Source organism: Zingiber officinale, chromosome 7A (genome assembly GCF_018446385.1).
Source record: "Zingiber officinale cultivar Zhangliang chromosome 7A, Zo_v1.1, whole genome shotgun sequence".
Lineage (NCBI taxonomy): Eukaryota > Viridiplantae > Streptophyta > Magnoliopsida > Zingiberales > Zingiberaceae > Zingiber > Zingiber officinale.
In genome coordinates, this window is record NC_055998.1 from 5,681,292 (window position 1) to 5,696,515 (window position 15,224).

At 41.3% G+C, this 15,224-nt stretch overlaps 1 protein-coding gene across 1 annotated transcript; it reads left to right on the forward strand.

Annotated features, from left to right (window-relative positions):
* Window positions 1-402: 402 nt before the first annotated feature.
* Window positions 403-3,777, forward strand: LOC121999173 (lysM and putative peptidoglycan-binding domain-containing protein 2-like). Its single transcript, XM_042553891.1, has 5 exons — window positions 403-537; window positions 827-960; window positions 2,698-2,752; window positions 2,854-2,925; window positions 3,664-3,777. The coding sequence occupies exons 1-5, from the start codon at window positions 403-405 to the stop codon at window positions 3,775-3,777; spliced, it is 510 nt and encodes a 169-aa protein (XP_042409825.1).
* The last annotated feature ends 11,447 nt before the right edge of the window (window positions 3,778-15,224 follow it).

Below are 15,224 nucleotides of genomic sequence, written 5' to 3' on the forward strand. Positions count from 1 at the left end.
ATTTTTTACCGCCGCTTTTTTTCTTTCCCTCTCCCCGAAATTTTTTTGCCGCCGCATTCCCCCCTTACCTTCTCTATCCCTAAGCATTTTCGTCCCTCTTTTCTCACAATCTCTCGCTCACTGGAGCCGCGTAGGAGCAGCAACAGCCGGGAAGAGCGATCGCAGGGTGATAGCAAGGATCCGGATCATGGGAGCGTGCGCGACGGAGGCCAGAACGTGATCTGGAGTTCTAGATCTACTGATCTAGGTTACTTTCCGTTTCTCGGTTTGTTTGCGTTACCAATTCCTTCTTTTATTTTGATTTGTTCGCCTTCTTCCACCTCCTTGCGTCGCCGATCGAAGAAACTGATGTCATTCTAGGTTTTCTCCCCCATTTTTTTTTGTCGCATTCACCCTATAGCAATGGGATCTCTTTCCCATGAGAGAAAATATGATACCTTTGCTCCTCCCTCGTCTCCTTGTGCGTTGAAGTACATCGAGCATTATGTATCCAAGTTGGACACACTTGCAGGCGTCGCCATAAAGTACGGTGTTGAGGTAATTTAGATTTTTCTTTACTAAATGTTGATCTTGTTTCATAAAAGAGGGGAAAAAAGTTTCTTTGGATGAATATTGCTAAAAAAATCTTGGTTTTACTTATTTCTCTTGAATCCTAAATCAGTAAATGTGTGATAACTATTAGATGTTGCTATTCTTTCTCTCCATTATGTAGTCCTTTGATTAATATTTGTCAATTTTTCCATAGTTTCACTTTTAGATCTTTCAAGCATCTAGTGACAAGTGCAGATTCGTTAGCACTGAGAGTGTTCTCTTTTGTTTATGAAAGATTGTAGATATCAAGAGAACTAATGGTCTAACAACAGATCTTCAATTGTTTGCTCACAAAATATTACTTATTCCTATTCCTGGAAAACATCCACCATCTACTCCAATTCAGTATAATGGTTCTCTCGATGACAGGTACTTTTTGCCATCATATTTTATGAGGATTAGTTTAAAGACAAATTAATTGTTTTTAAGTAGTAATCAACAATTGATGAATTCCCCTAGGATTAATAAAAGGGTATCTTACAATGAGCAAAAGGATCATGATTCCAAACCATAATATTTGGTCTGCTATTCCTGATATTTGCAATGAGCAAAAGGATTATGAATTTTAGAGAGAGGAATGATCCTCCACACAAAGGAGAGAAAGTAATTGGTAAATAATGATATTATTCACTTTAATAAATCTATCTAGTTTCCATGCTTTAGTCTTATTTATCTGGTTGAGTAGGAAGTTCCAGAAGGTGGTCCTTACTATTTAGCTAGTCAGGCATTCATCATAAGTGACACGCTTGACAGGTAATCTAGTATCATTGCAAAAAATTTATATCTAATATGACACTGTAAGTTGTATCTCTTGGCTTATTTGTTTGTTTTGGATTAAGATCCTATCTAGAAATATTATGGAGTCATAGGATCTTAAGATCCCAATGCTTAACAAATATTTATTGGAAAATTCTATTTGGTATTTGTGATTTTATCATATGGATTATCTTTCAATATCTAGTTTTGTTAGCCAAAATTTATGGCTAAGGATGACTAATATTATTCATGTAGGAGATATATGAACAATGCATTATAACTAGTAGGGATTGCATTTTTATATGGTACTCCTCTAAGATGGATGATGATTACAAAAGTTAGTAACGCTTCTTATACTCTGAAGTTAAAATTGGTTATCATATATAAAAAAATTTCTTAGGTTACATGGTACGAAATGATCTACTCTGAAGTTAGCAATACTGTAATTATATATTTGATTAAGTGGAGGCTTTCAAGACTTAGATCTTAAGTAGGATTGGTGAATGAGCAGAGGGTTGGATCATAGTGATCATGAGATCTCTACTCAATTTAATTCCTACTTTGTATCCAGATTTATTTGGACCATTTTGGGCTGGAGCATCATAAATTCGTGAGACAAATTGTGATTAACAACCATGCCTGAATTATATTATTCTTGTTCTAATTTTTTTATTTCTGTTCATGGATGTATTTTTTAACATGGATGTATTATTCATGGATATATTTTCTTTTATCTGTATTAGTATTTTAGGTTTTGGAAGCTTGCCTTACCAATTCCTATTTCCATTGCAGTGACTTTCCTTATATGCAGCTCAGTGGCATCATCTCCCTGAGCATTGGCCGGATTCGGAAGCTTCAAAGATTGTAAGCACATTTTTCTTTTAGCTCCTTTTTTCCTACTAGAACACCTTCGAATGCATCGTGATTCTGACAAAAAAAAATAAACATGAAACGATGTAATATGAAATATGAAATCCCAAACAAGGAGACTGTGAACCACCATTTGGTAGATCCCCATATTAATTTTTAAACTGTTCTATTCAATATACTCTTTCTTAATTACATTTCTCTTGCTAGTGTTTGATCTAGATTTGAGATAGTACTGAAGATGAAATTTCTAATCTTAAGTAGCTATAGTGATGGAATTTTTTCAAGGATGAAATTATTATTGTGGCAAGGCTTTGCACCAAAACCACTTGCACGGTCCTTTTCCATAAAGAACTGCACTGAGCTAACAGCATTGTATGCATTTTCTTCTATTCATATATTTTTTTTATCGATTATAGTTATTGGAAATGAGAATTTACTATATATTGTTGCATGAAGTTGTCACATTACTTATTTTTCAAGGTATCTGAGAGCTAATTACCTTCAAGTGAACATTCCACCCGAGATTGGAGAACTTGTGCACCTTACCATCTTGTAGTTTTTACATTCCCTTGTTTTCTTTTGTTATATAGTTGTTTCTTTAATCAGTTTTCTTGAGCTTGATGTAAAAAAATGTAGAGACTTGTCAAGCAATTTGCTCAGGGGCACAATTCCTCCATCTATTGGCTCTCTGAACCAATTATGATTTCTGTGAGTCTTCATGTGATTATTGGTGGGTAGGCAGTTTGTTGTTGCAGAGTTAACTGTTTGACTATGATTTTTTTAACAACTGTAGGAATTTATCAACAAATTTCTTGTCTGGTGAGGTTCCAACTGTTGGAATCCTTGTAACTTTCCAAAGCACTTCATGAGTAACTCTTATATTCTCTCTGATGCTTCATTGGCTTGCTCCATTAATTGTTACATGTTATCCAATTGTTTTCTACTTGGACAATTGAAGTTTTTTTCCCCATTACTCAAGTATTCTCTTCTATCTTTTTATTTGACATATAGTGCATAACTAGCGTTCTGGGTGAAAATATCTTATTAGTTCTGCTCAGTGTTAGAATGTGTTATGTTAGCACTTCACATTTGACCTTTCAGTGTTTGTTGGATAAGTTTTATGGCATTGCCAACCTTAAAATATCATGCTTTGATTTGAATATGCCACTGGGCTAAATTGAACTCAATGAAGAACCATATGATTTATATGATTGAGATTGTTGCAAATTGTCAAATAGCTGTGGATGTTATGCAATTTCATTTCCTTCTATACCAGTTGCTAATTTCCAATAACATGCTGCACAAATAAGACAACAGTAGTGCAAAGCTTAATTGTATCATTAATCCGTATGTCTTTCAGCATGTTAAGATAATTCTTATTCGCTTACATGTATATTTTATCTTTTAATGTCTTTATAATTTGTTTATTTTTATCATCTCCTACAGCTTAATTCTGCAGATTTGATTGCCAAGGGAAATTTGTATACTCGATCACGTGAAGATGAAGCCAGTAAGTTACTGGAAAAGGCTTTAAAGATTCAGTTGGGAAGAGGATTTTAGCTGGCATATTTTGGATTTCGATTACACAGCTATTATTTTCTCATTTTGATGTGTGTACTTAATTTTTGAAAATTGAAGATAACATTTTCATGGATTGAATGTAGTAAATATTTAGTTTCGTATTGTGGTTTCTTTATATTAAATAAAGATTGGTTGTTTGTTATTATCATGTTACAACATGAACATTAAAGACAACGATCAGAAACATTGTAAAAAGTACAGAACCACAATGGATTTTTTTTTTTTGTGAAAAGTGATAAAAGACAACAGCTTTATCCGTTGTAAAACATATTAAAATTATATACCACAACGGTTTATATCTATTGTAAAAAAAGTCTACCACAACGGTTTATATCTGTTGTCGAAATTATCTATCACAACGGTTTTAAAACGATGTCATATCCTTCGTAAACAAATTTTGAGCATATAAACAATAACGGATAAAAATCATTGTCGAATGTCTACAAAGACAACAGATTTAAAACCGTTGTCGTAGGGCAATACATTTTGCAACGCCCTCAGTTACAACGATTTTTTGACCCTACGACAACGGATAATATCCGTTGTTGTTTGCAGTTTTTGTTGTAGTGTAACCTTAACCCAACCTGATTTATATATAGATACAAAATTTCACTTGTTCCTAGAAAAAACATCCTCACAAAATTCACACATGGACCGGCATAAATAACAGAAAAATAGCAACTCTGAAAGGGATAATCAGTCAAAAATTCTATCCACCAAATAAAAAATAGCCAGAATTCTAAATTGATGAATCAAAATTAAATAAAAATAAAATAAAGTTTATCATTAAAAATCAAAATAAAGACCCTTTGATGATTTATAAAAAAAATCACCCTTTTAATTTTTGTCCAAAAGTAAATTTTCATTTCAAAGCAGCACCTTTTTGAAATGAAAAATAGTTTTAGCTGCTGTGAAATGAAAATTTACTTTTGGACAAAAATTAAAAGGGTGATTTTTTTTTATAAATTATCAAAGGATCTTTATTTTGATTTTTAATGATAAATTTTATTATATCTTTATTTAATTTTGATTTATCAATTTAGAATTCTGGCTCTTTTTTGTTTGGTGGAATGAGTTTTTGGCTGATTATCCCTTTCACAGTTGCTATTTTTCTATTATTTATGCTAGTGCATGTGTGAATTTTGTGAGGATATTTTTTCTATGAACAAATGAGATTTTGGGCCTATATATAAATCAGGTTGGGTTAAGGTTAAGCTTTCAACAATCCTACGAAATTATTTTTATTTTTTATTTTCTTCTAAATCTGATTTAGGTTAGGGTTATTTTGGTCATTTATTTTTTTCTCTTTTTTACTTATGTCAAGGGGGGTTAAGTGTAGTTTTTCAAATAGAGGGGGGCAAAATGTAACATGTAATAAAATACAAGGGGGTTTAAAGTTATTAATCCTTTAAAGTATAGTACAAATATATGTTGTCATCAATGACTAAGTTGATTTATTATTTTCTTTATTCTTATTTTTTAATTTAAAGGATACTCCTAATCTAATTTTTAATTATCTTGATCCTGTCCGAAAGTCAAGGTGGTGGACGTTGGGATGTGACGCTTCTGTTGACCGTGCGTGGACCTCTGACAAGACTAGCCTGTAGGCACAAAAAGCGTTAGTGCCGAGCCAAGGAGTAGTTCTCCGGTGATGACCCTCCGACGCTCAAGTCAGATCTCCAGCGAAGCAGTAAGCAAGCAAAGAAATGAAAGTGGCAGCGTAACTGTAGCAACAGTAGAATGAGCATACCTCCGTCGAAGCCCCTGAGGTCCTTATATAGGGCTCCCAAGAGACGCGTGCATGCTTCCCAAGGCAAACACGCTCCCCAAATCATACCTTGAAAGGACGTGTCAGAAAAACATGTCTGACGTCATACCTCAACAGCCCGAGCATATCCCTGACGTGACAGTGGAAGCTTCCACCGTACGATTCTCTATCTGACCATGCCACCAGTCATGCCACCTGTCGGCGACACTGGTTCCTAAGAAGATATTCCCAGCTGCTCCCTTTGTCTGTTACTGGTCCGAGCGGGAGAGCTGCTCGGCTAATCGCCAATGTCCTGGTGCTACTATCTCTAGGGCCGAGCAGGAAGACCGCTCGGCCGCTATTCGACTGATCTAACCCCTGTTGCAGAACGAGTGAACCGTGTCTCTGCGTTGCAGGATCTGGGACCTGGTGAGAGTCCGAGCGGGACGATCGCTCGGCACACGCTTCGGCAATGGACTTCTCTAAGTGTCGGAAGCTCGGTACCTGGCTAAGCTGTAGTAATGTTGGTCCGGCAATTTCTTGATCCGATTAGACGAGCAGGGCGTCCAGTCGGATGATGATCCAGGAACGTTGACTACCTCGATCCTGACCTCCCACGTGGCCATGACCTTCTCTTGGGCGGGCCCCACCTTACCACCGGATCACGTGCCTTCAGCTCAAGTCTAGTCTAGACTGTAAGTCCGACTGACTGGACAAGTAGTCTTGTATTCGATTGGCTAATATACTGGTTGGATCCCGATCGGCCAGTGTGGGACTGATCTTCCTGTGCCGATTAGTGCTTTGAGCATTTGTACTTGGATATTTTTCCCTTAGCGTCCCTGGAGGGGTGCGAGCCGGACGGTCAATGCTGATGTCGCCCAAATCACCTCGGAATTCATGCAAATCATCCCCATTAAGCATTCCTATAAGCGAACGCCATGTGGCATTGCCGCCGTCACTGCACGATCGAAGCGACAGGGGTGATGTGACGTTCGATGGTTCAAATTCAACGGTTGGATCTGTACTTTATATTCTGTGCCCTAAATCGGACGGCTCCGGTCGGCTGAACCTCCTCTTTATAAAGCCGCAATGTCGACTTCTGCTCAATCGCTGGCGTCTTCTCCGCGTGCTCAGGCGATACTGCGCGTGTCCAGTGCTCCGGTGAACCTCGGCTTCTCGCCCCAGCAATCCCCGTCTATAAGCTCTTCGACCTTGCTCCTTCTTGGTTCTATTTTTTTAGTTGCTTCCTTGCTTCTGCTTTGGTGTTTTCTCGTCCCCTTTTCCGTCCATCTCCCTATTCTTTTGTTTTCCGGCAATGGCTAGTTCATCCCGGCCCTCGAACCCTGCTCCCGGCCTGTGGTACACCACCATGGAAACCCGGTTTGATGTGGGCGACGCGGCGAGCCTCATAAATGCCTTCGACATTCCCTCTGACCACGAAATTGTCTTGGCTTCTCCGTCCGATCGGTCGAACGACCCGCCGAGCGGCACGATCTGCCTATTCAGAGACCAATTCGTGGCCGGTCTCCGATTTCTGATCCACCCATTCATAACAGAAGTTTGTAATTATTTCCGTGTCCTGCTCCCCTAGCTCATCCCTAACTTCTTCCGTCTCCTGTGTGGTGTTGTCGTGCTGTTCTGGCTACACGGCATCCCGCTTACTCCACAAGTGTTTCATTACTTCTATTATCCTAAGTAGTCCGAACTGGGCACGTACCTCTTCCAGTCCCGGGTCGGCCTAGTCTTTTTTGACAAAATACCTACTTCTAACAAACACTGGAAGGAGTACTTCTTCTTCCTGAGACCCCCCGAGCGGTCGAGCTTCCGCACAACCTGGCAGGTCGGGCTCCCTCCTCAACCAAATTTGAAGAAGTACAAGACCCGACCAGAATACCTTCATGCGACGAACATGTTATCTGACCAGAAATTTGACATCAACAAGCTGTTGTTGGAGGGTGTTATGTACATGTTCGGGCTGAGCCCGATCCGAACGAAGCTCCCGAGCAGCCTAGGTATGAAATTTCCCTACATTCTTCCCTTGAGTCTAACTGATTCTTACCTTCTTTTACAACCGACATCATGATGTGTGCTCGGGTGGCCAGTCTGATGAAGCTCAAACAAGCTGAGATCGAGGCAGCCTCTGCGAAAGAGGAGAGCCTTGGCCTAACTCCAGTCGGTTCTCATGAAGGCGAGAGCGAGGCGATGCCAACTGAAGTAGAAGGCGATGCCGATCGGACGCCCCACACTGAACCGACTGTGGACCCACTCCCTCCTGAGTCGCAGCCTGCCACCCAAGTCGAGGGCTCGGGGTCTTTTGGTGAGGTTCCTTTACTCTAGCGCAAGAGACGCCGCACGACCACGCCATTCTGTTCGGCTACTTCAGTGGTGCGTTCTCCCGAGCAGGGTGGCACCCCCTCTCCGGCCGTTCCTCCAATCGGACCCCCGTCGTTTGCCGATCGACCACCTGAACCATCACAGTCCGACCACTCGCCTCTCTTCCTCTGGCTCGGTGGAGGGTCTTATGATCCGGCATCCTTCCGACCTCGACCACCCAAGCTTCTGGCCCCGTGGCTTCTTCTTAGTCAGCGCCAACAGGTCGGCGCTCCGTAACGGCAATCCTCCACCTCCCGACAGAGGAGTATTTGGCGGCCGACGATCAACCGCGAACTTTAGAACATTAAATACTCATCTGCGGGTCGCTCGCCAAGGTTTGGGAGGAGGCCCGAGCACGTGCTGCAACGATGCCTCCCGGGCTGCTCGTCGACAACCATCTGTAAATGTCCACCAGGGTATATATACAATTATCTATTCATGATTTTACCTCCGCTCAGCCATAACATTCTTTGGTTCTATGGCAGTACTGGGTGGAGAGTGTGGCGATGTGCCGGCGCCTGGCACTTGTGGAGGATGAGCTTAAGAAGTTTAAGATTTTCGGTGGAGCATCCTCATCCCAAGGGCCCTCGATTGTCGAACTGCAGGCCGACATGGCTAAGACCAGTAAGCTCTTGGAGGTCGAGCAGAAGAAGTCTGCTGATCAGGCTCTCATGCTGGGTCGGCTCGAGACTCAGGTGAAAACTTACGACCACAAAATCGAACTGGCCACCAAGAGGGAGAACCGAGCCATAGCCGAATTGGAGCTGAAGAATCAGGAGGCTCAGAATTTGGCCAAGAAGAAGGCGGAGGATTGTCTGACCGCTGAACGGGACAGTCGTTCGGCTGGGGAGGCTAATCTTCAAGATCAAGTGAGGCTCCTTGAAGAACCTCTGGAGACCTCCCGTGCTGCGCTGACGGCCTACTAAGAGGCTGAACCGAGCCGCTTCGCGGTCCTGAGGCAAACATACCTCCGCTCGGACCAATTCCTTGACAAGGTAGCCAATCGGATCGTCCGGTCGTTTGACCTAGCTATCGATGTGATGTTTAGCCAGCTGAAGATGAATGGCCACCTCTCCGAAGCCCTGACCAATGTTGCAGTTGATTGCGTCCAGCTCCTCAATGCCATACCTGACGAGGCCTTTGAATGTATCGAGTGAGCAAAGAGTTTGTAGGAAAAATTTATTGTTTAAGTCTAGAATGTATCCCCGCCGTTCGGCGGTACCCTTCTCTTTAATGAAATGCATGCTTGCTTGTTGTAGTGTAGCTTCTCTTTTCCATTTTTGCTCTCAGTCTCTCCGATCGGGGGTAATCACTAGTTATATGATCCCGCACGAATGACCCCTCCGCGGGTTTGAGTCTCCATTCAACTTTGGAAATTTATTAGGTTTTTACCTTTGGGTTTTAAGGTTGCCACTCGACCGTCGATGAAGACCTGGGTTTAACGTCGCCACTCGACGATTTGATGAAGTCAGGCGTTTAAGGTCATCGCTCGACTGTCGATGGAGACCTGGGTTTAATGTCACCGCTCGACGATTTGATGAAGTCAAGCATTTAGGGTCGCCGCTCAATCATCGGTGGAGACCTGAGTTTAACGTCATCGCTCGACGATTCTATGAAGACTCGGGTTTAAGGTCATCGCTCGACCGTCGGTGGAGACTTGAGTTTAACGTCGTCGCTCGACTGTTGGTGAAGACTCGGGTTTAAGGTCGTCGCTCGACCGTTGGTGGAGACCTGGGTTTAATGTTGTCGTTGACGATTTGATGAAGACTCGAGTTTAAGGTCGCCGCTCGACCGTCGGTGGAAACTTGAGTTTAACGTCGCCGCTCGACGGTTGGTGAAGACTCGGGTTTAAGGTTGCCGCTCAACCGTCGGTGGAGACCTGGGTTTAACGTCGCCACTCGACGATTAGTGAAGACTCGGATTTAAGGTCGCCGCACGACCATCGGTGGAGACCTGGGTTTAACATCGTCGTTCGACGATTTTATGAAGACTCGAGTTTAAGGTCGTCGCTCGACCGTTGATGGAGACATGAGTTTAACGTCGTTGCTCGACGGTTGGTGAAGACTCAGGTTTAAGGTCGCCGCTCGACCGTCGGTGGAGACCTGAGTTTAACGTCACCACTTGACGGTTGGTGAAGACTCGGGTTTAAGATCACCGCTCGACCGTCGATGGAGACCTGGGTTTAACGTCGTCGCTCGACGATTGGTGAAAACTCTGGTTTAAGGTCATCGCTCGACCATCGGTGGAGACCTGGGTTTAACGTCGTGTAACGACCACCCTTCTTACTACTACTACTCTCTAAGGATGACCGTTACTGATCTACTAACTCTACTTAACCGGTGTGATTAAAAACCACATGGAAACCCTACCGAAAAATTTCGATAGAGCCTCCCCTGTACCGGTGACCATATTCAACAATACATGCAGTATAAATACTCAGCCACAAGCGGCTGGAACACATAACAATCAACCACGCAGTATAATAAATCTAACTCAGCAACAATAAAGGAAAACTAATCCACAACCACAACTGAATAGCAAACACAGTATCAAGTGTCCTTATAAACAGTTATCAAATTTCCTTAACACATAAAGACTTAATTAACTCAAAGAACAAATCATAATTTATTTTATTCGCAAGGATCCCTAGGACTTCCATAGTGCAGACATCACACACTCCTCTTGCATCTCCTTGTCGCCTTCCTTCATATTAACTTTCCTTTTTCTTTATCTGTAGTAGGAGAAAGTGCAGTCTATAAGCATAAAGCTTAGTGAGCGCTATCTAACTCACAAAAACTCGATATGCATGTATACAAATAAAAACATGCTAAAACTGAATGCTAACATGTAAAGTTACTCATGCTCATAAATAGCAAAGAAATCAGCTAACAGAAAAGATAACATGTATAACTACTCATGCTCATAAATAGCAAAGACATCATACTAACTGATATACTAAACATGTGTAGCTAATCCTGCTCATAAGCTAATAAAGAAAGCAAACTAACTGGCATGCTAACATATAAAGCAAAACATGCTGATCAACTAGCAAATAAATAACATGTAAGAAACTAAACATGTAAAAGCTGCTAGCATAAAAGAAAGCTAAACTTGCTGATCTTTAAAACAAAGTGAAACTTACTTCTTTTACTCTAATCTTATTCTTTTATTTCACTTGTTTAAAATTTATACTTTAATACTTGAAAATAATAATCAACTTCTCTTGGGCCCAGGCGTAGTACCATCTTGTGCGCGTTCCCTAATAGGTTGGGGTAGCGAGCCACCAATCCTAAAAGAGCAGACCTTGGTCTACCAGGGCCAAGACCTTGGAATTAGACACCTGGATTTGTTTAACGACAACCTTGGAAATCGGGTACTAGCCTCTTCTTAAAAAGTAAAATACTTATTATCTTAAATTACTTCTTCTTTAAATGCCTTGGCATTTTAATAGCATCTTATGTGTCAAAATCCCTAAAGTCTTGACTTTGGGATTTACTTAAGGCTTTGGCCTTTTCTTTCTTTTCTTTTTCTTTGTTTTTACTTGTTAATGCTTCTAAAAGAATTTGATAGAACTCTTATTTTCCCACTAGAATATATGGTTGTTCATGCTTATTAAAATAGCAAATAAAAACCAAAGAAACTGCTCGTGTATCTAGTAATAAAGAAAACTGATCATGCTCAACTCATAGCAATTTAAAAACTGCACATGCTCAATAATAGCAAATGAAAACTAGAAAATCTGCATATAAGACTAATACAAATCTGCACTGTGAATGTTACAAAATTCTACAAACATTCCTACCTCGAGAGGAAACTATTGAGGCATATATGCACCTAAGAAAAGTAGGCTGAATTCTATACCAAAATCATGCCTAATGAGCTAGAGAAAAAAAATGGATATTGCTTCTACTTAAACTCGATGTTCACTAACTACTCAGCTAAATCCCTAGCAACCATTCTGCACAATAAATTGCAAAATAAAGGAATCAAGCTTGCTGAATTGAAACTTTAAAAATTAAACTTGCTGAATTATCAAAAAGAGAGGTTGTCCTATGCTCTAATAGAGCTGTACGTTTCTGCAGTGAACACAAAGAAAACTTGAACTGGAATAAGCTCCAAAGGGGGCCGTTCTAAGCTCCAAATGGAGTTGTTCTTGTCTGCAAAAATACACAAAGAAGGAGGTTGTTCTCTGCTACAATTGAAGCTATTCCTTATCTACTGCAAATAACACAGAGAAATGGGACTGTTGGTGCCCCTTTCCTAACACAAACCGAACTAAACCTGTTGGAAACTTGGAACCTAAATAAAGCTTGTTTCGTTCCAAAATCAAATCCCATATCTAGTAACAGAATACTAATTCTTGCTACTACAGAATTTAAAAGAAAGGAAACCAAGAATGGATGCTACTAAACTTCAATTAAACAGAACCCTAATCCAAAAAGAACAACATGGCAGCAAACTTCAGAACAAAGCAGAACAATCTACATAGAAACAAATTCGAATTCCATCTACAAAGCCTGAAGAAACCAAACCACATGCTAAGCAAACAAATCTATCTCCTTTCTTTGAGATTCTCGGCAGTAACTTCAACAGGTTGCAAACTTCGGAAACAAAGAAAATAACAAGAAATAAACCTCGGAGCTATCCTACTGCAGGTGAGTAGCAACTCACCTCGCTGCTCTTGGACTTACAACCGGAGAAGAGAACTCTAAAGCTTCTAGGTTTCGGGTGAAGATGAAGATCTCGGTGATTCCTTCCTTTCCGCGTGTTCCCCTTGACGAGGAGAGCTCGGTTCCGCAAGAGCTCGTGGAAATTCCCTTCGGCCAGCCGTCGGAGAAACCTTCGCTTGCTGCTGCATTTTCGTCCGAGACGAGAAGGCGAAATCGCCGTCGGGAGAGGAAAGGGGAAAGGAAATTAGGGTTCGGGAAAACACTTAACCCTTTATAACCTAGGTTTTATTTCTGCCCTTTACTATAACTTAAATACATCTCGCTACATACTTGGTTAACAAATCACGCGCAGCCCAGTTGGTCAGTCGGCTTTTAACCGAAGCCACAGATCACAGCTTCGATCCCTCAGCCGCGCCCTTTATTTTTCAATTTCTTTTAAATATTCCAACTATAGCTTAAATATCTATCTCTACTTATTTGGTAACAAAACCCGCGTAGCTCAGCTGGTTGGCTGCGTCCGGTTAGGTCGGGTTTGACCCGAGGTCATGGGTTCGAATCTCACCTTCAACGTTTTTTTTTTTTGTAACCCTACTAAACGACTTCCAAAAATTACGTAAAAATACTCTAAAAATTCCTAAAAATCTCTAGAATATTTTAAAAGCATTTCCAAATATTTTTATGGACTTTTAAAACTTGAAATAGGGAAAATTGGGTCGTTACACGTCGTTGCTCAATGATTGGTGAAGACTCAGGTTTAAGGTCGCCGCTCGACCGTCGGTGGAGACCTAGGTTTAACGTTGCCATTCGACGATTGGTGAAGACTCAGGTTTAAGGTCGCCGCTCGACCGTCGGTGGAGACCTGGGTTTAACGTCGCCGCTCGACGATTTGACTTGTCGTTCGGCCTGAGCTTCGGCAACCTTTTGTTTTTTATTTCAATCCTGCACTCAAAGGGTGCAGGGATAAAAGGAAATAAAATGATTACATCAGCGCACCTCTCATCCGGCTTGGTATGGATGGAGATGGTTCGTGCTCCACAGACGTTCTAATCACCGTCCATCCTTATCCTCTAGGTAGTAGGCGCCCGAGCGGAGCTTCTCCGCGATCTTGAAGGGTCCGGCCCCTGGAGCTTCCAACTTGGTGATGTCACCGACCGACTTCACCTTCTTCCACACGAAGTCGCCGACCTGGAATGATCTCGGGATCACCCTTCGATTGTAGTTCTGTCTCATCCTCTTTTGGTAGGCCATCAACCGGATGGTTGCTTTAGCACGTGCCTCGTCCACCAAGTCCAGCTCCAGAAGTCTGCGCTCGGTGTTGTCCTCGTCATAGTGTTGTATCCGGTCAAACTCTGCTCCAACTTCAACTGGGACGACCGCTTCGCCGTCGTACACTAAGTGACAAGGGGTGGCCCCCGTTCCTTCTTTGGGGGTCGTGCGGAGCACCCACAGTACGCTAGGGAGTTCATTGACCCAGCTTCCTCCGACATGGTCGAGCCGTGCCCTTAGGATTCGCATGATCTCCCAATTAGCCAGCTCGACCTATCCATTACTCTAAGGGTATGCCACTGAGGTGAAGGCTTGCTAAATGTCGTACTCCTTACACCACTCCTTGAGCTTCCGACCGATGAACTGCCTCCTATTATCTGAGATGAGCCAGCGAGGGATGCCGAATCTGTTAGGATGTATACTAAAAATCTAGCTTTTTGTATGAACATTTATTGAATGAACATTTATTTTATAATAAGAATCACATTGGTTGAATGTCTGCATTTAGTTAAATACAGTTGTCCATTGTAGATAACATGGTGTGTGGTGTCACACAGAAGATCATGATATCAGTTCCTTATAAATTATAAATAGTAGCTCACAACCAAGATGGATTGGGACAAACCATTGGAATGGTTGTAGTGTAATTTGGTACTAGTTTATCTTGACTATAAAATTACACTAGTACACTATGAGTGTATTGAGCAGGACCATTTGAGGTTATTTTTTTTATACCAACTGCATAAAAGAATAAAACCTCTGTTATTATGGATGTGCACACTCTTAATCCCGATATAATAACATATACTTAGTATTTATTTCTTTAATTTATCAATGGATGAGATTTATTTTGTTAAATCAATAGGCTCGATAAGTTGGGAAATAATATTATTTATATGATATGTTGTTGATTATAGAAGAAAACTGTGTCCTAGTAATCTAGGTTGATGATGTCCCCTTGAGGAGCTCATAAGGATTGTCATATAAACCCTGTAGGTGGACTTAGTTCCACATGACAATGAAGTTGAGTAGTACTACTCTTGGAGTTAGATATTAATTAAGTGAGTTGTCAGTAACTCATTTAATTAATGGGCATTCGATATCTTAAACACAGGGAGACTAACGTACTCATGATAAGAAGGAGCCCATAATGTAACATGACATTGGTGCGGTAGTTCAATAATAACTCTTTAGTGGTATGAGTTATTATTGATGAACTTGAGTTGAGTGTTTGGGTCGAACACAGGAAGCTCAATCTCATCGGGAGACCAAAACCAATTCCTCCTCTCGGTCCCTGTTGTAGCCTCTATAAAGTCTTATATCTACCAAGTCCACTTCTTATCCAAATAATGAGCCGGACACATCCTTGC

Excerpts from the sequence above, each read along its gene's own strand:
- LOC121999173 (XM_042553891.1), top strand. The coding sequence starts at position 403 with ATGGGATCTCTTTCCCATGAGAGAAAATATGATACCTTTGCTCCTCCC. Across the intron at positions 961-2,697 it reads AATGGTTCTCTCGATGACAG|GTATCTGAGAGCTAATTACC; the intron begins GTACTTTTTGCC and ends TTATTTTTCAAG. Across the intron at positions 2,753-2,853 it reads CACCCGAGATTGGAGAACTT|AGACTTGTCAAGCAATTTGC; the intron begins GTGCACCTTACC and ends AAAAAAATGTAG.